The 23,809-nt window shown below is 45.0% G+C and overlaps 1 protein-coding gene across 5 annotated transcripts in view; it reads right to left on the minus strand.

Moving 5' to 3' along the window:
• Positions 1-1,363: 1,363 nt before the first annotated feature.
• The window catches only part of CHCHD6 (coiled-coil-helix-coiled-coil-helix domain containing 6), a 181,792-nt gene continuing 159,346 nt past the window's right edge, over positions 1,364-23,809 (minus strand). The window contains exons 5-10 of one of the 5 annotated variants that reach the window (XM_036245358.1): positions 16,350-16,393; positions 14,278-14,319; positions 9,000-9,148; positions 7,042-7,149; positions 3,659-3,766; positions 2,406-2,542 (exon numbers count right to left, since the gene is read on the minus strand). In XM_036245358.1, the coding sequence (XP_036101251.1) occupies positions 14,283-14,319; positions 16,350-16,393 (81 nt within the window). In that variant the 3' untranslated portion in view covers positions 2,406-2,542; positions 3,659-3,766; positions 7,042-7,149; positions 9,000-9,148; positions 14,278-14,282. Of the gene's footprint in view, positions 1,414-1,472; positions 1,911-2,405; positions 2,543-3,658; positions 3,767-3,826; positions 3,847-7,041; positions 7,150-8,999; positions 9,149-14,277; positions 14,320-16,349; positions 16,394-23,809 lie in introns of those variants that run through there. The other 4 variants (XM_036245362.1, XM_036245357.1, XM_036245359.1 and 1 more) reach the window with 4 other exon arrangements.

Consider the following 23,809-nt stretch of genomic DNA (forward strand, 5'->3'; position numbering starts at 1 on the left):
GGGATTGTCCCCTCATATTTAAGAATAAAGCAATAACAAACTGTTGCAAGGTCTGTTTCTATAAAGAAATTTGTCAATTGGAAAGATGATCTGGTTCAGATCATTTTACTGAAGAATTTCCAACTTTTTTTTTATTAATTTATTTTTGCTACAGATGTTTCTCCTTTTCCCCCCACTGATCCCCCCTCTTCCCTGCCCTGTCCCCAGCTTTGTTGACCATGTCCATTGTTCATGCATACATGCACATAAGTTCTGTGGTTTATCTCTCTCCCACCACCCACTCTTCTGGGGATTGTCAGTCTGTACCCCACTTCCACTTCTCTGAGACTACCCCATTCCTTAGACTGTTATGTTCATTATATTACAAATAAGGGAGATCATATGAAACTTGTCTTTCTCTGTTTGGCTTGTTTTGCTTAGGATAATACTTTTCAGGTCCGTCCATGTCATCTCAAAGGATAAGAGATCTTTCTTTCTTACAGCTGCACAGTACTCCACTGTGTATAAGTACCACAGCTTTTTTATCTATTCGTCTACTGATGGACATTTGGGTTGTTTCCAGATTTTAGCTATTGTAAATAGTGCTGCTATATATATTACTTTTTATCTAAGCCAGAGATTCCCTACCCCCTTTACTTTTTCCCATCTCCCTAATCTATCATCAGTGGATTTCATGCAACCCACTTACATCTTCTCTTTTGATTGTAATGTATAAATTAAGATGCAATTTATACATATTATAAATTGGGGGTACATTTATTCTTTCTGATTGGCATTTCAGGCTTGTTAGGGTATATTCCTAGTGTAAGGAATCGGGGGCGCCGCCAAATAAAACAGAGAAGAGACTGGAGAGCCAATCAGCCGAATAAACAGGGATCAGGCTTTATTGGGTGCACTCTGGGCGGGTTCACAGACTCTGGGGGTCGAGTCCTAGAAGCCGCGCTTAATGTAGGGGCTTGTATCTTTTATATCTGCCTGTTGTAGCTGGAATTTGTCTCTTAGGGTTTGGCCCTGCGGGGGCTATGCATGGAGCCTCTGGAATGTGAATCGATAATAGCAAGATGGGAGTTAATCTACAAGCTCAAGGCAGGCAGTTCAGGGTGGGAGGCAAGGCTGAGCAAGTGAGACAATGGTCGAGCACTTTGCCTGGCGCCAGTCCCCAGGCCATCGGACATTCCCGATTCTGTGATAATGACAAAGGGGCACAGGTATCTTTCTGGCTACTTCGAGCTGGACAGGGGCGGCGTTAGGGAAGGGGGCCCATTTCGGCATGATCCGGGCCTGAGGATCTGGTGAGAGGTTGATAATGGCTTACCATCAAGATCTCGTGCACCGTCTGGCTGGTGAAGGCCTTCAGTCAGTTTTGTAGTAGGGAGGAGAGCAGTCTCAGGAGACAGGGTCCGAAGGCTAGGGCTAGAAAAAGGAGAGTTAGGGGACCCTTAAGCGGCAAAACCCAGTGTGCCCAGTTGGAATCGAACCAGGTGCTCCAAGATTGATCTCGCCTTTCCCGAATGCGTTGTGCTCTTTCTTTTAAGTTATTGGCAGCACTTCGGACGAGGCCTGACTGGTTAAGATAGAAGCAGCATTGCTCTTCTAGGAAAACACATATACCTCCCTTTTCTGCAGTGAGGAGATCTAGGCCCCTTCAATTTTGAAGGGTGACTGCTACTAAGGAGTCTAGTTGATCTTGGATGCTGAGAAGGGTGGAGGCTATTTCTTATAAAGAATTTTGTAGGTCTTCAGATAGGATGTGGAAATATGATAGAGAGGTTCCTAACCCACCTGCCCCGAGTCCCAAAGCTCCTGTACTGCTTAGGGCAGTGAGGAGGGGTACCAGCTGTATAGCCCGTTTGTGTCTTCTTGTTTAATCAGGGTGACATCGGGAACAAGCAGGGAGGCATCCTGGGGGACTATATTGATGTTGGGGGTGAGATATACCAAGGTGCAGGTGCTGGTCCAGTTAGTGGGGAGACACATATAGGTGGTGGACCCACACATATGGCAGAGTAGGCTGAGGAGGACGCAAATGTGGAGTTGGCCTGATAGAGGAGGCGTTGGGTCAAATTCAGGGTACGGAACAGATGGGAGGATTCCAGAAGCAAAGGCGAGAAGGTGGCAAGAATCAGTGGGCAACCCGGGGCAAGGCCCAGAGTCAGAAAGATGTATAGCAGAATCATAATGACTTATCGTGGATGATCCAATTAGGGCATCTTGTATATTTTGATTTTGGTCGGCCCTAATGGAGTGCAGGTGAAGCAAGGCTCCAGGACTGGTTGCTCTTCTGGAATCGGGGCTTTCTTTATACTAGAGAGATGGATCCAGGCGGAGATCCCCAACACCTTAACCGAGGACTGGGCCACATGTAGTTTCCATTTGATGCCAAGAGAGACCGAGACCGCTTCAGTGACCTTGGAGATGAAAGCTGGCCCGTTGTCTGATTGTATGGAGTTTGGCAGCCCGAAGTGAGGGCTGATGTCTTTCAGTAGGTGAGTGGCTACGGTTTCTGCAGCCTCTGAGGCGGCTGGGAGGGCCTCAATCCAACCTGAAAAAGTATCAACCATGGTTAAAAGATATTTTAGTTGTTTGTGTTTAGGCATATGAGTGAAGTCTATCTGCCAGTCTTGTCCTGGCAGGTGACCCCGCATTTGGTGTAGGGGCCTGTGCACATGGCAAGCTCCTTGGCTCTTGGACCTGGAACAAACAGAACGTGTGGCATGTGCGGCCTGTGCGGCCTGGATAGCCGGTCGGAGTTTGTTGGGGTGGAGGATTGGAGATAAGAATTGGTGAAGGGCGTCGGGGCCTATGTGGAGAGACTTGTGGATCTCTGACAGTATTTGCAGTCTTTGGGCGTCTGGAAGAATTAGGAGGTCGTCTTGAAAGGCCCATCCATCCTTGAAGTGGACCCCGGGAGAAGACTGGAGAGACTTTAATTCTGTGGCTGAGTATTGTGGAGTATAGGAGCCTGAAAGAAAACAGATAGCAGGAGTCCGCCCCAGACGAGCGGTGGATGGGCCGTTTTATCAGCAAAAGCATTTCCCTTAGCTACAGGAGAGTTCGAAGTCTGGTGGCCCCGGCAGTGAATGACAGCTACCTGCAGGGGGAGCTGGATGGCTCAAATGAGTTTTTCAATGAGTTTTCCATTTAGGACCGGGGTGCCTTTGGTGGTGAGGAAGCCTCGTTCCTTCCAGATCATACAGTGGGAATGTGCGATCAGAAAGGAATATTTGGAATCAGTGTAGATGTTGACTATTTTATCTTTAGCCCATATGAGAGCACGGGTTAAAGCAATCAGTTCAGCCTGTTGTGAGGTGGTCCCTGTGGGGAGCTGTCGGGCTTCAATGACATTAGAGTCAGTAACTACAGCATAGGCCGCCTGTCTGGTTCCGGAGGGGTCCAGGATGGAGCTGCCATCAATATAGGGATGGTCAGCCAGGTCAGGCCGGGGAGACTGCTGATGTTCCAGGATTTCTATGCAGGAGTGTGTGGGGACTTGCTGGTCTGAGGCAGGCAGAAGGGTTGCTGGGTTGAGGGAGCCACAGCTTGAAAGAGAGATTGAAGGGTTTTCTATAAAGAGGAGATGGTATAATTGAAGTCTAGAGGGCCCAAGGTGGGCCAGAGCCTGATGCGAGAGGTTGGTAAGGCGGTGGGGGGAGAAAACCTGGAGAGGCTGTTGCAGGTTGATCTTCAGAGCCTCTGTGGTGAGTTCTGCCGCTGCTGCAAGGGCCCGGAGGCAAGGCTGCCATCCACGAACAGTGGGGTCCAGCTGCTTTGAGAGGTAAGCAATAGGGACCAGGGTGGGGCCGAGTGGCTGAACCAGGACCGCTATGGCTAAGTGATGTTTTTCGTCTGTATAGAGGAGAAAAGGTCGTTGGGGATTGGGGAGAGCAAGAGCTGAAGCAGAGCACAAAGCCTCAAGGAGGGTCTGGAAAACCTGGCGGACCTCCTTAGGGGAGGTCAGGGGTCCCTTGGGGGTGTCTCTGGCTGCCTGGTAGAGTGGTCTGGCTAGGAGGGCAAAATTGGGGATCCAGTGCCTGAAGAACCCCATAAGCCCAAGAAAGGACTGAATTTCCATTGCCGAGGTCAGGGGTTGTAAGTCCCTAAGGGCCTGCAACCTGTCAGAGGTGATTGCCCGGTGTGTCAGAGTGACAAGGAGCCCTAGATAGGTCACCGAGGGAGTCGCAATCTGGGCTTTCTGTGCAGACACCCGGTAACCCTTGGTGTAAAGAAAATTGAGGAGAGCGGTGGTGGTTGAGATATTATCTCCTTCAGAGGGGGAGCAGATGAGAATATTGTCTACATATTGGAGAAGAGTGGATGGGGACAGATCACATTCCCTTAAGTCCTGAGCAAGAGCCTGACCAAAGAGGCGCGGACTGTCTCGGAATCCTTGAGGGAGGACAGTCCATGTTAACTGTTGGGAAATATTGGAAACTGGATCTTCCCAGGTGAAAGCAAAGAGAAAATAGGAATCAGGATGTAGCGGGATGGTAAAGAAAGCATCCTTTAGGTCAAGAACCGAGAAATGAGTAGTATGGGGGGGAATATGAGAGAGGAGGGTGTAGGGGTTTGGGATTACAGGGGAGATGGGTATGACCGCTGAATTAATTATGCGAAGGTCTTGGACAAGGCGGTACTGCCCCGAGGGTTTCTTAACAGGCAGAATGGGGGAATTACAGGGGGAGTTGGTAGGAATGAGGAGGCCCTGGCTTCTGAGTTTAGATATAATGGGGTGGAGTCCTAGTCGGTGAGCCTGAGAGATGGGAAATTGGGGGCAATTGGGGTAAGATGATGGGTTTTTAATTTGATAAGGATGGGGGCGTGATGTGAGGCAACGGAGGGTGTGTTTGTGTCCCAGACCCCAGGGTGGACTGCCGGTAAGAGCTGGACCGCGGAAGCTGAGGCAGTAGCCTGGGTAGGGCCAGAGAGTAAAGCTGTTAGATGCGGCTGCTGGGGGAGGAAAGAGATGGTAGTATGGAGTTTAGATAAGATATCTCTCCCCAAGAGTCGAACTGGGCAGGCAGGCATTACTAAAAAGGAATGGGAGAACGGGTGGCCTTCGAAGACGCAGTTAAGTAGGGCCGTTCGTTTGGGGGTTGTAGGGAGCCCATCAATTCCCATAACTAAGACCTGGGAAGGAAAAGTGAGGCCCGAATGGGAGGGGAGGACAGAGTAGGTAGCCCCCGTGTCTATTAAGAAGGAAATAGACTTACCCGCTACCTGGATCGTGACCCTGGGCTCAGCGAGGGTGACCGGAGTCGCAGAACCAGGGCTGCCTCAGTCGTCCATGAACCCTAGTAGCTCCAATGCTGGGAAATCCTGGGTCTCATTTCCCCCGCATTGAGGTGCTGAGGATTGAGCCAGGGTCGGGCAGTCCGACTTCCAGTGTCCCATTTGTTTGCATTGGGGGCAGGGCTCGGTAGGTGGCCTGGGCTGTGGGCAGGCTTTGGCCCAGTGGCCTTCCTTGCTGCATTTGAAACAGGCGCCTGGAGGCGAGCGAGGTCCCCCTTTTGGGGCCTGGTGTCTTTTTGGGTCCCCTGCCAGCCGGAGGGCAGCTACCAGAGCCTGGGTTTGGAGGCTTACCTTCTGCTGGAGCCTCGCCTGGTGGGCTGCTTCAGCCGTCTCCTCCCAGGCATTAAAAACCTTAAAGGCCATTTTTACCAGGTCTTGGATGGGAGTTTCAGGGCCCTCCTCAACCTTCTTGAGGTTCTTTCTGATATCAGGGGTGGACTGGGAGATGAAGTGGCAGGCAAGGACAGTGGCCCCATGGGTGTGTGGGACCGGGTGTGGGCAGCGACAGGGGAACTGAGGGGATTATCTGGGGTGGGGGAGCAGAGTGTACCCAATAAAGCCTGAATATAAGGGACTTCAGAATCTTTTCCGGTGCCTTGTGTAGACTCTGAGAATATCCCAATTTGGAAAAATTTTCGAGGAGACACCCGAGGGGGTCTACGGTCAAGTATGGATTCGGAATTGCCCATGGCGACAGATAAGAGGGGCTTTGATTGTCGGGAGAGCAGACATACAAAAGGCGTCCCTTTTGAATGCCCGTCCCGGGACTGATGTCTGTCCTGGATGGACAGGGTGGTCGTGAAGGAGCCTCAGGCGTCCCTAGAAGCAGCTTCAGACTGGGAGAGGCGGGGGCATCCCGACTTGGCCAAGGTTTGGATGGGAGACCCGCGCCCCGGACGGATGACAGATCAAAACCCCAGAAAAAAGCGAAACGGTTTTGGAGCCTGGCTCTGATGGGTTTGGAGACTGGCTCCGAAAACCTCAGAGAAAGAGTGAAACAACTTACAGTTTTGGAGCCTGGCTCCGAAGTCGGTGCTGGGTCAAAGGAGATTCCGAATCCAGAAGATGGGTGTCAGCGCAGGGAGAGGAGAGGACTCTCGTCCGGACCAAAAAGTCCAGGCCGGGTCACAAAACTCTCCTCCCGGGTTTCGGCACCAGATGTAAGGAATCAGGGGCGCCGCCAAATAAAACAGAGAAGAGACTGGAGAGCCAATCAGCCGAATAAACAGGGATCAGGCTTTATTGGGTACACTCCGGGCGGGTTCACAGACTCAGGGGGTTGAGTCCTAGAAGCCGCGCTCACTGTAGGGGCTTGTGTCTTTTATATCTGCCTGTTGTAGCTGGAATTTGTCCCTTAGGGTTTGGCCCTGCGGGGGCTATGCATGGAACCTCTGGAATGTGAATCCATAAGAGCAAGATGGGAGTTAATCTACAAGCTCAAGGCAGGCAGTTCAGGGTGGGAGGCAAGGCTGAGCAAGTGAGACAATGGTCGAGCACTTTGCCTGGCGCCAGTCCCCAGGCCATCGAACACTTAGAAGTGGGATCACTGGGTCAAATGGCAGTTTAATTTTTAATTTTTTGAGGTAACACCATATTGTTTTCCACAGTGGCTGCACCAGTCTGCATTCCCACCTTTCATTGTTTATGCAGGTTTTCACTTGGGCTCTTCAACTTATAAAGGAATGGTTTACTCTCTTGTCTGGAAGGGTTATGCCTATGCTCTTAGAATCAGGCAAGTAGGAAGGGTCTCACCTGGTCTTGAGCATGATGTACCATTCTCAGTGATGCTTGCTTTCCCTACATGCAGTCCTTCCACTTGAATCTCACCAAGAAATACCTGCAGAATAAACCGAGGGTCTTCTGAAAGTGTGAGAAAGTGCAATTACCATACTGCACAGCTACGAAAGGAATCTGACTACTCACACAGACTTTCTCTACCCCACTCTCTGCACCCCAGTTTCAGAAGTACTTGGTCCTTTTTCTATTTTGGAACTCTCTGAGGCTCCCTGATGTGGCCCAATTGTTTCTGTGCTTCTATGTTGTAGGGTTGAACTCCAGCTGTATCTGATCTGCTTAGCCAATTACCTACAGATCATTGACTTCTTTTCCCGCTGTCAATGTAAGAAATATTCAAAGAATTTTGTGAGTTTATTTGTGCAAAACTGTTAAAAAATGCCAGGAAGCAAAACCTCAACAGATTGAGATAATACTCCAGAGAATGGCAGTTTTCCACCTTAATTTATACATTACAATGAAAAGAGAAGATGTAAGTGGGTTTCATGAAATCCATTGATAATAGATTAGGGAGGTGGGAGAAAGCAAAGTGGGTAGGGAATCTCTGGGTTTGGATAAAAAGTAAAATGACAGACACATCCTTCTGTTACACAGGTGGGTAGAGGATAGTTAACAGTCAATAATTAACATGATAATAACAACAATGAGGGGATTTCTGATTTCTGCTCTGGTGCATAGGTTGTGCCCTGAGGGATTTGGAAAAAAGAAAGTTACCCCACATTCCAAAGGTATTTTATCTTATATGCAAAAATAATAGACTTCATTAAGGTGAAAATTGACCTTTGTCAAGGAAGATGCTGGCTTAGGACAAGACTATCTGCCATAAACTGCTTTTAGTTTAAAAGTTTAAATTTCAGACCATCCTTTGGTTACTTTAGGTCTTTGAGTTTGCAAGGCTGTCACACAGGCCTTCCCTGAGCTTTTCAGGTTACCATGTGGCTCCTTTTCATCCACACAGCTATCACAATTTTGTTGCCATTGTCCTTCTCCCCTGGTGTTTTTAGTCTCCTTTTAATTGAATATTGTCAGAGAAAGTTATCAAATGTCTGATGATCTCTAGATGGTATCATACGCTTATATTTAAGAATAGAACTTGGGTAGGGAGCTAAGGTAAATGGTTGTGTTAAATACAGTAAACCCTTGCTTTTGCAGACCTTGATTTAACAAACTTCAGATTTAATAGACAAAATTTCCAGTCCGTATGTCATATATAAAAATTAACACCCTGTTAATTTTAAAATGCTTTTAAGCCAAGATTTGCTTACAATTAAACTAACTGGTTGTTTTTTGTTATTAATTTACTGTTATTTTTAACAAATTTTAGCAAATAGGCCATATATTCGGAAAAAATATATGGACCTGTGAGTGCCCCAGGGACCAGAAACCCGAGTATGGGCACAGTAATGTTGCTGACATGAATAAATATTACATATCTACAAATATGGTCTATATATTTAAAGCCAAGAGTTACTGGTCATAAGCAATATTTGGCAAATGATTAGCATGTGATCACACCACAGAGCGCACAGTAACTGGTTTTGTTGTCTCACAGCAGTGTGACCTTCTGCAGCAGTTTTAACTCCTGCTGACTGATGTTGCAAACATGCACTAAGCCTTGTGCATGTGCTTACACTTGATAGAGGAAGTAAACCACCATTTTAATTGAGCCAGCATCTTAGAAATGACATGACCCCTTTTGCTTCCTCCTTCTGTAAGTTGCTTACTGCCTTTGCGCCAAAGGAATGCCCCACTCAGCCACTATAAAGTTAGGCACACCCTACATCTCAGGGCCCAGAATTTTGAGACTGCCTCCTCTGGGTCCTCATGTGTAAATAAAGGAACCTCTTCACTTCCTCCGGTGTTCTGTCTGAGTCTTTTCTGTAACATTTTGGTTCCCTGATCAGGAAATGACTCACATGAGCAGGTGATTGCCACCAGTGAGGTGGACCGGCAGGTACTTCGTGGAGCCCTGTGATGGAGGGAAGCATGCACCCTGGCCATTTCGGGTCCCTGCCCATTCCAGGCTCTGTGGCCAGCTGTCAGCAAGGTTCACACTCCACCCGGGCTGCGAGGAGAAATGAACAGGGCCAGCTTCAGGGAGTGCACAGCTTCAGGACCGGTGAGTGCCCCAGGGACCAGAAGCCCAAGTATGGGCCCACCCTTGAGGTGGAAGGAGAGACTGATCACCTCTCAGGCCTTCTGGCCACCAGGTAGGGCAAGCCCTAATGGGAGAGAATGTTTAAACTCGTCTGAATGTCAGTGTGTGAATGAGTGTGAATGTCTGTGTGGCTCCACCAGTGCAAGCCTACGGAGTCTGAGTGGGCCCCAACCTGTGGTAACCTAGTGACCTCATATGGCTCAAGGCAGTATCAGGTTCTGGGGGACATAGTCCTCCCTACGAACCTCCTGATTCGAGTGAGAGGTTTGTACTGACCTACCAGAGCTAAGCAGCACCTAAATCCCCATGAGGGGAGTGGCCAGGAGGACAAACCAAAACCCCCCACCCCTTGTCTGTCTATGCCTTTATGGGAGGAGAAACCATGGGAGGAGGCCTATCAACAGTACTCAACTGCATGTTGCAGAATTTTGATCGGTTCCAGTGCCAGGATCTGAGCATGACCCCGAGACAATTGGAAACTTTCTGTTCAGCCAAATGACCTAGTTTTGGGGTAGGCTGGCCCCCTGAGGGAACCCTCAACCTAGGAATCATATGGGCAATATAGCTGATAATAACAGGGAGGCCAGGACACCCAGACCAGTACATCTACATAGATAAATGCCAGGAACTAGCTCAGGACATGCCAAAGTGGCTTCAATGCTATGCTGGGCAGAAGCCAAAATTGGCAGAGGTAACCGGAAGAAAAAGACCTCACCTTGCCAAATGCGGGAAGTCCCTGCCCATGTCCTCGTGGCTCAATCTAAGGAGACATGCCAACCCCACATCCTCAAAGGTGACCCAGAGAAAGAATCACCCATCCACTTACTCCCACCATATGTGCCTGAGATGGTCCCCTGGGCCCCCAAAATTGACACTCCACCACCATCTGTTTCACCAGCCCCAGAAGTGCCCCTGCATTGGCAGCCACTCCAGATGCCTCTCAGTGAGACCCAGGCCCCACCATAAATTGTGCCACATAGTACTGAGCAGCCAAGATGGACCATCATTTATTACCAACCATTCGCCACTGACCTCTTAAACTGGAAGCACCATACTCCGTCCTACTCGGAGAAACCCCAGGCCCTGACTGACCTTATGGAGTCCATCATGCAGACGCATTGTCCCACCTGGTATGACTGCCAACAGCTACTACTCCTCATGCTGTTCAATACCAAGGAGCGAAGGCACATTCTCCAGGAAGCCCACCAATATCTGGAGACCACAGCACCCATGGGCAATTTAGACCCAGCCCAATGAGCCAGAGCAGCAACACCTGAGGCCCAACCTGACTGGGACCACCACTCAGAAGAAGGAAGGGCTGTGCTTCAGAGATACAGGGATGCCCTTCTTTGCAGAATCTGGGTGGGGGCCCAATGGCCTACTATCATGTCAAAAGTAGCTAATGTGACTTAGTAGCCTGCTAAATGCCCTGGGGATTTTTATGAACATCTGTGTGAGGCCTATTGGATATACACCCCATTCTATCCTGAAGGGCCCCAGACAACCAGAGAATGGTCAACACAGTGTTCGTCTCCCAATCAGCCTCGGACATCAGGAAGAAGCTTCAGAAACTCAAGAACTTTGCCAGAATGAACATAAGCCAACTAACAGAGATTGCCAACAAGGTGTACAATAACAGAGGAGGCGGCCAAGCAGGAGGCTCAATAAAGAATGGAGAAAAAGGCAGCCCTCCTAGCATCCAGGGTAGGAAAGCACCTGCCACCCAGGAAAGGCCAGTAGCCAGAAGAAAAAAACAAGCTTACACACTGACGTGTGGAACCAGACCAATGTGCATACTGCAAAGAAAGGGGACACTGGAAAAGAGAGTGTCCCAACTGAAAGAAAAGGCAGGCGGATAGGCAATTGGGACCTGGGACCCAGGCACCTACCATCCTCAGTCTGGCAGGCCTAGACTCAGACTAGGGGAGACCAGGCTCACTACACCTTGGCCCCCATGAGCCCATGGTCCAAATGACAGTAGGGGGCCAAACCCTCCCCATTTTGGTAGATACTGGGGCAGAACATTCAGTAGTAACAACCCCGGTTGCACCTCCCTCAGGGCGTGAGATCTCTATCATTGGTGCCACCAGACAGTCTAGTGGCCCCAGACAGTTTTGTCAAGCCCAAACTGTAGAACTTGGGGGCCACCAGGTAAAGCACAATTCCTGTACATGCCAGAGTGCCCAGTTCTTCTCCTGAGATATGACCTGCTTTCTAAACTAGAAGCCCAGATCTCCTTTCACCCATTGAGAGAAGCTCACTTAAAATCTGGCACCCCACACCTCATAGCAGTCTTAGTTCCCCAGGAAGAAGAATAGTGACTATATGAGAAAGTGGAGGAAGGCCAACAGAAGCCCACAGAGGGAAGAGGGATTGATCTTCAAAAGAGATACCCAAAGGTCTAGGCAGAAGACAACCTACTAGGAATGGCAGGAAACCATGCACCTATATTTATAAAACTGAAGCTGGGAGCCAGATTGAAACAGATCTGCCAGTACCCCATCCCCAGGAAGGTCAAGCTAAGCATCACAGAGGTAATCCAGAAGCATCTGAGGGAAGGTATACTTGTCCCATGCCAGTCCCTGTGGAACTCCCTTGCTGCCAATGAAGAAGCCAGATGGGAGTGGATAAAGGCTGGTACAGGACCCGCAAGCAGTAAACAAGGCAACAATCACACTGCACCCCGTGATACCCAACCCATACTCGCTCCTTAGCTAGCTCCTGCAGAGGCGGCCTGGTTCACCTGTCTGGACTTGAAGGATGCCTTTTTCTGCCTCTGACTTTCAAAGGCGAGCCAACCACTCTTTGCTTTTGAATGGGAAGACCCCCACACTGCGGTAAAGACACAACTGATCTGGACCAGATTGCCACAAAAATTTAAAAAATTTGCCCACTTTTGCCCTAGCCAATTTGGTTCAGTGGTTAGAGCATCAGCCTGAGGTCCAGAGAGACCCGGGTTTGGTTTCCGCTAAGGGCACATACCTCAGTTGCAATTTGTCCCTGGCACTGGTTAGGTCGTGTGGGTGGCAACCACTCAGTGTGTCCCTATCATGTTGATGTTTCTCTCTCTCTTTCCCTCTCACTCTATGTGAACAAAAAAAAAAAAAAAGAGAGAGAGAGAGAGAGAGAGAGAGAAAATGTCCTTAGGTGAGGATAAAAAAATAATAATAAAATAATAATAATGAAATAAAAATTCACCCACTCTCTTTGGAGAGGCCCTGGCCAGAGACTTAAAACCATTTACTGATACAGAAACAAATCTAGTGCTGCTACAATATGTAGATGATCTCCTACTAGCTTCCCACACATTGGACCGGTGCTAGGAGGTACCTGCCAGCTGCTTGAACTGCTAACAAAGGCAGGGTTCTGGGCCTCATGGAAGAAAGCACAGGTATGCCAGGCCCAGATAAAATACCTGGGATTCCTCATTTCCCAAGGGAAATGAGTCCTGGGCCAGGAAAGGAAGCAGGTCATTAATGGCCCTACCAACTCCAGCCACATGGAGGGAACTTTGAGAGTTCCTAGGGGTGGCCGGGTTCTGCCGAATCTGGGTACCGGGGTATGCAGCATTAGCCAAACCACTTTACCAAGTGCTAAAAGGCCCAGACACAGCACCCCTCTGATGGAAAGCTGAACAGGAGAAAGCCTTCCAGGCTATAAAAGATCTTGGGTGTGAGCAGGCCCAAGGGCTGCCACACCCCAGTTGGCCTTTCAAACTCTACATGCAAAAAAATGAAAAAAAAAAAAAATAGCATTGGGGTTCCTTACACAGCCAGTGGGACCATGGCAAAGGCCAGTTGCATACCTATCTAAGCAACTGGACAATGTAGCAGCAGGTTGGCCATTCTGCCTGAGGGCCATAGCTGCAGCTGTCACTGTCTTACAGGAGGCAGACAAACTAAAACCTGGGCAAGAGATCAACATATTTGTTCCCCACATAGTATCTAGCCTTCTGGCTGGACAGGGACACAAATGGCTCTCCAATCTGACACTGACACAGTACCAGGGACTTCTCTACGAGAATCCCCGAGTGAAAGTCAGCACTCTCCGGCAAATAAACCCAGCTACATTCTCCCTGCTGAGCTGGGAGGACCAGACCACGATTGCCTCGAGACAACTGAAGACGTGCATGCCAGCCGACCAGACCTGCGGGACCAGCCTCTAGACAAGCCAGACTTAATGCCCTACACCTATGGGAGCAGTTACATGACTGAGGGGAAACAAATGGCAGGTACGCTGTCATGGACAATGAGAAAATAATTGAAGCAAAGCCCCTGCTGGCTGGCTGGTCCACTCAAAGGGCAGAACTCTGGGCATTAATTAGGGCACTGAAAATAGCAGAAGAAAAAGGGTCAATATTTACACAAACTCTTGGTATGCCTTCACCACCATACATATCCATGGGGCAATCTACCGAGAGAGAGGACTCTTAACAGCCGAGGAGAAAGAAATTAAAAACAAGGCAGAAATACTTCGACTGCTAGAAGTAGTCTGGGCCCCTCAGTGAGTAGCTGTAATGCATTGCAGGGGCCACCAGTAGGAAGAGACAGAAGTAGCCCAAGGGAACAGAAGGGCAAATCAGGCAGCAAAGGCAGCAGTTACAGAAAGGGAGGCCCTGACAAATAGAAGGTACCCTATTAGAACTGACCGTCAATCAGCCAAACTACACCCCAGAGGAACAGAAATGGGCCATACAAGAAAACTGCCTCCCAACACCCACCAGCATATGGTAACTGCCAGATGAATGGCTCTACATACCCCAAGGCCAGCCCAGCAATCTCATCAGGCAATGTCATGCCCTCACACAACTAGGGACAACATCTCTAGAGGCTTTACTCGGGAGGTGTTACTACTTCCCTAACATGTCTAGACTATATGCAGCGGCAGAGACTCAATGCCTGGCCTCTGCCAGGAACAATGCAGCAGGTCACCCAAAAAAGCTTCCCGGAATACAACACAGGGGCGGCAACAGCCTTTTGAGGATGTACAGATTGACATTACTGAGATCAGGCCAACCCGGGGATACAGATACTTACTTGTTTTAGTCTGTACTTTCTCTGGATGGGTAGAAGCTTTCCCTACCAAAAGAGAAAAAAGCAGAGGTAGTCAAGATCCTCCTCAGAGAAATTATCCCCTGCTTTGGGTTGACTATGACCTTTGGCAGCGACAATGGGCCAGCATTTGTTGCAAAAGTGCTCCAGGAACTAGCAACACTATTAAAAATTTCTTGGAAGCTACATACTCCCTATTACACTCAGAGCTCAGGAAAGGTAGAACACATAAACCAGACTCTAAAAACAACCCTTGCAAAGTTCCATCAGGAGACCAACCTGTGCTGGCCAGACCTGCTACCCTTAGCATTATTCAGAGTGCAAAATGCCCCTAATGCCACAGGGTATACACCATTTGAGTTAGTTTATGGAAGGCCACCAGCCATACTACCCCTACCTAGAGGAGACCTACAGAAACTAGAGGAAACAGCCAGATACATCAAGCCAGATTAGGCCAAGGACCCTTGCCATGAGGGGGGCCAGCCCACTCACATAAACCAGGGGACTATGTATGGATTAAAGACTGGAAAAAGGAACCCCTCCAATCCACATGGACTGGGCCCCACCTTGAAATTAAAAAAAAAAAAAAGGCTTTGTTCGACTTGAAAAACTAATTCAAAAATTTAACAAAATAAATGTGTAAGAACAATGAGGGAAATTAGAAAAGAATGGAGCATACTGTCTTACCAGATATTAAAATATATTATAAAGCTATCGTAATTCAGTTTAGATCTTCCAAGATAATGTTAAATTTAAAAAAACTACAGAATAGTATGTACAGTATGTTATCATATATGTAAAAAGGGTAAAGATAAAATCAATTTTTACTTTTGCTTGAATATGCCTTAAAAATATTCTGCAAGAATACAAAAAAGCTGTCCAGCTGGTGTGGCTCACTGGTTGAGCATTAACCCATGCACCAAGAGGTCACTGGTTTGACTCCCAGTCAGAACACATGCCCAGGTTGTGGGCTCAATACCCAGTGGGCAGAAGGCAGCCAACTGATATTCTCTCTCATTAATGTTTCTAGCTTTCTCTCCCTCTCACTTTCTCTCTTTCTAAAATCAATAAAATTTTTTTAAAAAATACAAAAAACTAGTAATAGTGGTACCTTATAGAGGAGGGTGGGAACTGGGTGGATGGGTTAAAAGATGGTTTTCATTGTCTCTCTTTTATACATTTTAAATTTTCAATCATATTACTGTTTTACTCAATAAATAAATTAAATTTGAGAATTTTGAAGCATCATAACATAAATACATTAAAGGTACATGATGGGTTACATGAATAAAGAGTCAAGAAACAGAAAACAACATCTAAACATGGAAAGTTAATTTATAAAAAGTTATTTCAAATCAATGAATCAACTTACTAAGCATGTCTTTTTTTTTTATTCTCACCTGAGAACTTTTTTTTTAAAATATATTTTGTTCAGATAGAGTGGGAGGGAGAGAGAGAGAGGAAGAAACATTGATGTGAAAGGGACACATCAAGTGGTTGCCACCCACATGACCCAACCAGGGCTGAGGACAAACCACAACCGAGGTACGTGCCCTTAGTCGGAACCGAACCCAGGTCTCTCCAGACCGCAGGCCGATGCTCTAACTGCTGAGCAAAACTGGCCAGGGCAGCATGTCTTAATTAGTAAATGCTATTGAGACAACTACTAATCAATTTGAGGGGGGAAAAATTTAGTCACCTACTTTATGTCATCACTAAAATACATTTCAAATAAACCAAAGAGTTATAGGTTAACAATAAAACCACAAATTACGACAAAAATTATATATATAATATATACATATATGTATACATACACACACACAGTTAACTATTTTTCTAGAGATGTTTCTTAGAGAATAATCTAAAAATATATATCAATTGTAAATGTGCATATGATTTGACTATGCAATGACATTTTATGAATTCAACCTAAAGGAAATATGAACAAAAGATGCTACATGTAAATGTATATTTTGCAAAGTGTTGATTTTAACATTGGAAATGGAAAATAAATGTATCATAACAATAAAAATTGCTTTAAAAATTACACTTACCCAATTATAAAACAGTATGCAGCCTTTAAAAAGTTGGAGTAGACCTATATTTAATGACATGAAAAATATGCACAAGCTGTTGTTAAATAAAAAAGACAATTTACAAAGGAGCATATATAAACCAGGATGTTATCATCCTTCTTTCTTTCTAGATAATAGAATTCTGAGTGTTTACTTTCTTCTTTTTGCTGTTCCATTCTCTGACCCAAAACCCAGGTCTCAAGGCCCAGGTGTTGCTGTCAGTAGGGCACCAGGGAATGTAGTGTTGTGACTTTTAACACAAGAAGTGGAAGCTAGGGGAGTGGTCCTCATCCCTAGCCTTTGCTAGTAGGGGTGGAGTTCTTGTGATATTCTGAGAAAAAGAATTTTCTGAGACTTACTCGGGAGGATAAAGTATCATACAAAACTTTATTTCTGTGGAATCAAACCTCTAAGTTTCCAAGGTTTTATTTCCTTCAGTCCTGCCAAAGAAGTCCCACTTTTGCCTTTAGCAGGGCTAAAATGAGAGCCAGTTTCCAGAATTTCTATTACATATTTGCACACTCCAGTCCAGCATCAGGCTAACTTAGCTTGTGCTCCAAGCTGCAGTTCATTAATCCATTGCATGTGGGGTCTGTATGGCTGTGGGTCATATGGGAAAATGCAAGGAAGCAGGTACTAGAGAGCCCTACAAGCCAAGAGCCAAGAGAGAGAACTCTTATTTAGGAGAGTAAGTATTTCCAAATTTTTGCACACTTTCCGTGGCCATACCCATTCAGGTGTGACTGACAAGCAAGTACCTTCCCCATATCACCCAACTTTACTGAACATGCAACTCTCTCTCCTTTGTTGAATCCCTTACCCAAGTGATTCTGTGAGGAATGGACTGGCAGCTCTCTGAGGAATGTAAAGTTGTAGCTTCCTGGTGAAGCTGCCCAAATGACATGCCTATAATGTCTGGCCTTCCCTTTGCTCCTTTCCTAGTATTAATAACTAGCTAATTACAACAGTATCATGGCAAGCTGCATGAATCTCTTACCCAGGAGTCAGGACAAGCTGACTTATCTCCCAACCCTTGTCCTACTAACAAGACAACTGTGGACAGTCACTTCTCCTTTGTTTCCATTTTCTATAGTAACATAGATCCACACTTCATCCCAGAAATACTATGACAATAAATATGACCAGACCACAAAGAAATAAATATCTTATAGAACAAAGGGCATGCAGTTTGTCCAGGCATCTCCAGACCCTATCCCCTCAGTTTGGATCCAGTAATATTTCTCCCTTACAAACACATTTTACAGCTTATAGTACCCAGCACCTGCTAAGCATAGCCAGAGACAATATTTCCTTAGTCATTGTACAATTTTTTTTTCTTTTTTTAAATCCCCACCAAGTTTCTGGCTGAAAACTTGATTCAGAAATGACTCAACCACAAACTATGCCTTTAAGGAATTTGCATTCTAGGTAATAAAAGAGAAGCACCAAGGTAGACAAAACTCAGAGCACAGTGCAGCAGAAATCAGCCCTGGGAGAGCCAGCAATGCTTCCCAAAGGAGGATAATCTAGGCTGACCCTGAAAACTTTTCTGTTAAAAGGGGGAAAGCAGAAACCAGAACATTCCAAAATATGGAAGCAACAGTCCAAGGCTGAAATAACTCGGAATTCTCAGAAACACCATGGCTTGTGTCTGGATGAACCAGGCAGAGGCCCACATAAAATGCAGAACAACACAGACCACAGCCTACCTGGAATTCCTGCGAAGAACAAATATCTGTTTGCGGTGACTAGGCAGCTGTTATCTATGAATGTCAGAGGTCCTCACTGACCATAAGAGTCCAGGAGACCAAGTGCTGAACCAGGGAAGGACAAAAAAGGGACTCAGGCCCAGCCTTTAGAACACAAAGGCTGGCATAAAGATCCAGGAACAGAGCTTAACACTTTTCAGAAAGCAAAGAGAGAGAACATTCATTCACACTCTGTGATTGCTGCCTGCTACAAAGAAAAACTAGCTAGAAAAAGAGAACAGAAGATATCCATTAAAAAAAAAAAAAATTTAACTCAAAAAAGTGGCAGTGGAGTGAATGAAAGCTACACAGACAATCTCGCAAGACCAAACAAGAATTACAACTAAAATAAAAACAAATCATGGAGAAAAAGCAACAGAAAAGCAGCAGGACAGGACCATATAACCAGAAACACTGGTAGGTCAGTAAAGGCATAAGAGGGTGGCAAGTTGGGAGCCCATGGACAGCAGTAGTCTTAGCTGTGAGCAGTGCCCTTGGGGTCAAAAATCCCAAGCTGGTGCCAGAGTGCAGAGGACCATGACAGAGCATTAAATTAGCATCAGCCACTCGCCTTAGGCTCTGGCAGAAAGAGGGCAGTCTGGACTAGAATTCTGTGGGAAAACCCATGATTTGGAGGGCACTCAGAGTTTTTGCTGAGTCATGGCCACATAGCACAGTGGCCAGCTTGCTCCTTCCTAGAGATCTGGGGACAAGCAACAGCCCCTCCCTCAGAGATTCAACCCCACCCAGGAGAGCCAAAGAAATAAAAAGTGAGGCTCACTAACAACCAGCATTTACCCCACCCTTGGGAAATCCTCTTCTGCTAAACCCTGAGGAACTTTTTCATACAGCTGAAAGCTCCACCCCAAGACCCTGAAAAACTGAAACTAATAGCCTCCAGGATAAAAAGCTAGAGGACAACAACCATTCCAAGCTTGCAAATCTACCCAGGAAAGTAAGGCTTGAAATGGTGTTTAACGTGGGGCCTCGCACACTCACCCAAACCCAGTACAGGAAGCTGCAAACAGCAGAACACCAACACCCACAGAAAAAAATTGCCAGGCTACAAAATACACTGAGATAGCCAAAATGGTGAAACAAAGAAACAAATCCCAAATGAGAAAACAAGAGAACTCTACTGAAGATAAGATAAATGAAATGCACTTAAGCAAGTTATCAGAGGTAGAGAGTCAGGATCTTGAGGAAGCTCAATAGCAGGAGTAAGGACATCAACACCATGAGTATAGATATAAAAACATTAAAAAACAACCAAGTGGAAAAGAAAATGACATAGCAAAAATAAAGAAAACATTGGAAAGACTAACCAGCAGAGTAGAGGAAGCTGAGAACCAGAGCAGTGAATTAGAAGAAAGGATTAAAAAAAAAAAAAATCAACCAAAAAGAAAAACATAATTAATAAACAGATAGACAGCTTAAGAGAACTGTGGGACAACTGGAAACATATAACATTTGAATCATAAGAGTCCCTGAATAAGAAGAAAATGAGTGAGGGTTACAGAATATATTTGAAAAAATAGTGACAGAAAACTTTCCTAACTTGGTGAAGAAAGAAAGCATTCAAGTTTAAAAAGCACAGAAAGCCCCAAGTAACAAGAACCCAAACAGGCCCCCACCAAGACATATAATGATTAAAATACAAAAATTAAAGACAAAAAGAGGATTTTAAAGGCAGCAAAAGATAAGCAACAGGAGGATTCCAAAATTGCAATGGAGTGAATGAAAGCTACACAGACCATCTCACAGGACCAAACGGAAATTACAACAAAAATAAAGACAAATTAACAGAAAAGCACAACAGTAAAGCAGCTTGGAGTACAATGTAACCAGAAACAATGACTCAATCCAGGTAGAATTGCGGAGGCATGAGATGGGGGTTGGGGGCCCACAGACAGCAGCAGCCTCAGCTGTGAGCAGCACCCTCTGGTTAAATTCCCAAGTGGCTCCACAGTGCAAAGAGGGGACAGATGCTAAAATAGCCACAGCCATTCAATTTGGGCTCCAGCAGAGGAAGGACAGATTGGACTGAAAATATGTGGGGACACTTGGAATTTGGAGGGTACTCAGAGCTTTGGCTGAGTTGGGGCCACGCAGGACAGGGATCATCTTACTCCATCCCAGGGCTCTGGGGAGAGGCAGTGGCCCCTCCCTCAGGGATTCAACCAGACAAGGTGGCTATTGAAATGCAAATTGAGGCCTATTAACAACCAGCATCTGCCATACCCTGGGCAAAGCCCCTTATGCTGAACACCTGAGAGAGTTTTTCATTCAACTGAGAAGCCAAGGCTCTTCAAGTAACCACTACTGATAGCCTCCAGGCAAAAAGCTAAAAGATAACAGTACCATTCCTGGGCTAGCAACTCTAACCAGGATAGTAAGAATTGACAGAGGTGTTTTTTTTTTATCCTCACCTGAGGACATTTTTTTCCAATATTTTGTTCAGATAGAGTGGGAGGGAGAAAGAGAGAGAGAAACATCCATGTAAAAGGGACACATTGAGTGGTTCCACCCACAAAACTCAACCAAGGCTGGGAACAAACTGCAACCAAGGTACGTGCCCTTAGCAGGAAACAAACACAGGTCTCTCTGGACTGCAGGCTGACACTCTAACAGCTGAGTCAAACTGGCCAAGGCTTGACAGTGGTGTTTAAGGTGAGTCCTCCCACGCTCATCCAAACCCAGGAGAGGGAGCAACAAAGAGCAGAAAACCAATACCAACAGGGAAAATTTGGCAGGTTCCAAAGCCCACTGTAATAGTTAAAATGGTGAAACACAGAAACAAAAGCCAAATGAAAGAACAAGAGACCTCTACCAAAGATGAGATAAATAAGGTGCAGTTAAGCAAGTTAACAGAACTAGAATTCAGAGCCACACTCTTGAGAAAGCTCAACAGCATGTGTAAGGACATGAGCACTATAAGTAAAGACATAAAAATGTTGAAAATCAACCAATTGGAAATTAAAAACCACCAAGAAGAAATGAAGAATGACATATATAAAAAAGGACACATTGGAAAGTTTAAAAAGTAGAGTAGAGGAAGCGGAGGACCAAATTAGTGAATTAGAAGACAGTGTAGAAAAAATCGACCAATCAGAAAACCAAAAAACAAAAACAAAAAGACAGCTTAAGAAAACTGTGGGACAAATGGAAACGTAGTAATATTCACATCATAGGAGTCCACAAAGAAGAAGAAATTGAGCAAGGGTTAGAGAATATATTTGAAGAAATAGTGATAGAAAACTTCCCTAATTCAGTGAAAGAAGAAGGCATTATATTCAAGAAGCACAGGGAGCCCACGGTAAGAAAAACCCAAAGAGGCACACACCAAGACACATAGTAATATAAATGCCAAAAATTAAACACAAAGACAGAATCCTAAAAGCAGCAAGAGAAAAGCAACAGGTTACCTACAAAGGAACCCCACAAGACTCTCAGATGCCTTCTTAAAGAAACACTACAGGCCAAAAGAAAATGGCATGAGGTAATCAAGGTCATAAAACGCAAGGATCTGAATCCACAACTACTCTACCCAGCAAGGCTGTCATTCAAAATAGAAGGCCAAATAAACACCTACTAAGACAAAAAAAAAAAAAAAAAAACACTAAGAGAATACATTAGCATCATCCAGCACTGCAAGAAATGTTAACAAACAAACAAACACACACAAAAAAAAACTGTTGTAATTAGCAGGACAAATAGGAAAAAAAAATATAACCACAATACACAAAAATGGCAATAAATAAGTACATATCAATAATCACCTTAAATGTAAATGGACTGAATGCTCCAATAAAAAGACACAGAGTAGCTGATTGAATAAGAAAGCATAACTCATCTATATGTTGTTTACAAGAGACCCACCTCACAACAAAAGACTCACATAGATTGAAAGCGAAGGGATGAAAAAAAAAATCTTTCAAGCAAATAAAAAAGAAAAAAAAGCTGTGGTAGCAATACTCATACCTGATAAAGTAGATTTCAAAATGAAGGCCATAACTAGAGACAAAAAAAAGGTCACTACATAATATTGAAAGGATCTATCAAACAGGAAGATATCATCTTGGTAAACATATATGCACCCAATATAGAGGCACCAAAATATATTAAAAATCTCCTGGGAGACTTCAAAGAAGAAATTGAAAGCAATACAATCATAAACAGGGGACTTCAACACCACACGGACATCACTGGATAGACCATCTATACAAAATATTAACAAGAAAACAAAGCCTCTAAATGATGCTCTAGATCAAATGGATTTAATAGATATCAAAAGAGAATTACACCCCCAAACTGAAAAATTCACATTCTTCTCAATGCACATGAGACATTTGCAAAGATAAACCACATGTTAGGGCACAAACTAAGTCTCTACAAGTTCAAGAAAATCAAAATCATATCAAGCATCTTCTCAGATTACAATAGCATAAAACTAGAAATTAATTGCAACAAGAACACGCAAATACATTTAAAAATATGGAGGCTAAATAGCATGTTATTAAGCAGTGAATGGGTTACCATTGAGATCAAGAAAGAAATAAAAAACTTCCTGAAAACCAATGACAATGAATATAAAACAACACAAAACCTCTGAGATGCAGCAAAACCATTCTGAGAGTGAATTTCATAGCACTACAAGAACACCTCAAGAAACAAGAAAAATTTGTACTTAACTACCTACCCTCACTACTTGAAGAACTAGAAAGCAAACAAAAAGAAAACCTCAGAAGAAGTAGAAAGAAAGAAATAGTAATGATCAGAGAAGAAATAAATGACATAGAGACCAAAAAAAAAAAAAAAAAACAATTCAAAGGATCAATGAAACAAAAAGCTGGGTTTTTTAAAAGATAAACAAGATTGATGGACCCTTACCTAGACTTACCAAGAAACAAAGGGAGAGAACCCAAATACACAAAATCAGAAATGAAAGAAAAGTAATAATTGACACCACAGAATTACAAAGAATCATTAACAAATACTATGAATAATTATACGGCAACAAATTGGGCAATATAATAAAAACAGACAAATTTTTAGAAAAACATAGTCTCCCACACTGAACTGGAAAGAAATAAAAAACTTGAACAAACCAATAACCACAAAGAAAATTGAAGATGGAATCAAGGCTCTTCCAGCAAACAAAAGCCCAGGGCTAGACAACTGCATGGGGAGATTTACCAATTAAAGATGAACTGCCCTGGCCAGTTTGACTCAGCGGTTAGAGCGTCGGCCTGCGGTCTGGAGAGACCCGGGTTCGGTTCCCGCTAAGGGCACGTACTTCGGTTGCAGTTTGTCCCCGGCCCTGGTTGGTCGTGCGGGTGGCAGCCACTCGATGTGTCCCTTCACGTCGATGTTTCTCTCTCTCTCTCTCCCTCCCACTCTATCTGTACAAAAAGTGGAAAAATATCCTCGGGTGAGGATAACAAAAAAAAATAAAAAATAAAGATGAACTAACACCCGTTCTCCTCAAACTATTTCAAAAAATTCAAGAAGAAAGACTTCCAAACTGGTTTTATGAGGACAGCATAATTCTAATTCCAAGACCAAAAAAAATACTACCAAAAAAAAAAAAAACCTACAGACCAATATTCCTGATAAACATAGATGCTAAAATCCTGAACAAAATACTAGCAATACATCAAAAAAATTATTCACATGACATGTGGGCGTCAT

This window comes from Molossus molossus, unplaced genomic scaffold, assembly GCF_014108415.1.
Source record: "Molossus molossus isolate mMolMol1 unplaced genomic scaffold, mMolMol1.p scaffold_m16_p_6, whole genome shotgun sequence".
Classification (NCBI taxonomy): domain Eukaryota; kingdom Metazoa; phylum Chordata; class Mammalia; order Chiroptera; family Molossidae; genus Molossus; species Molossus molossus.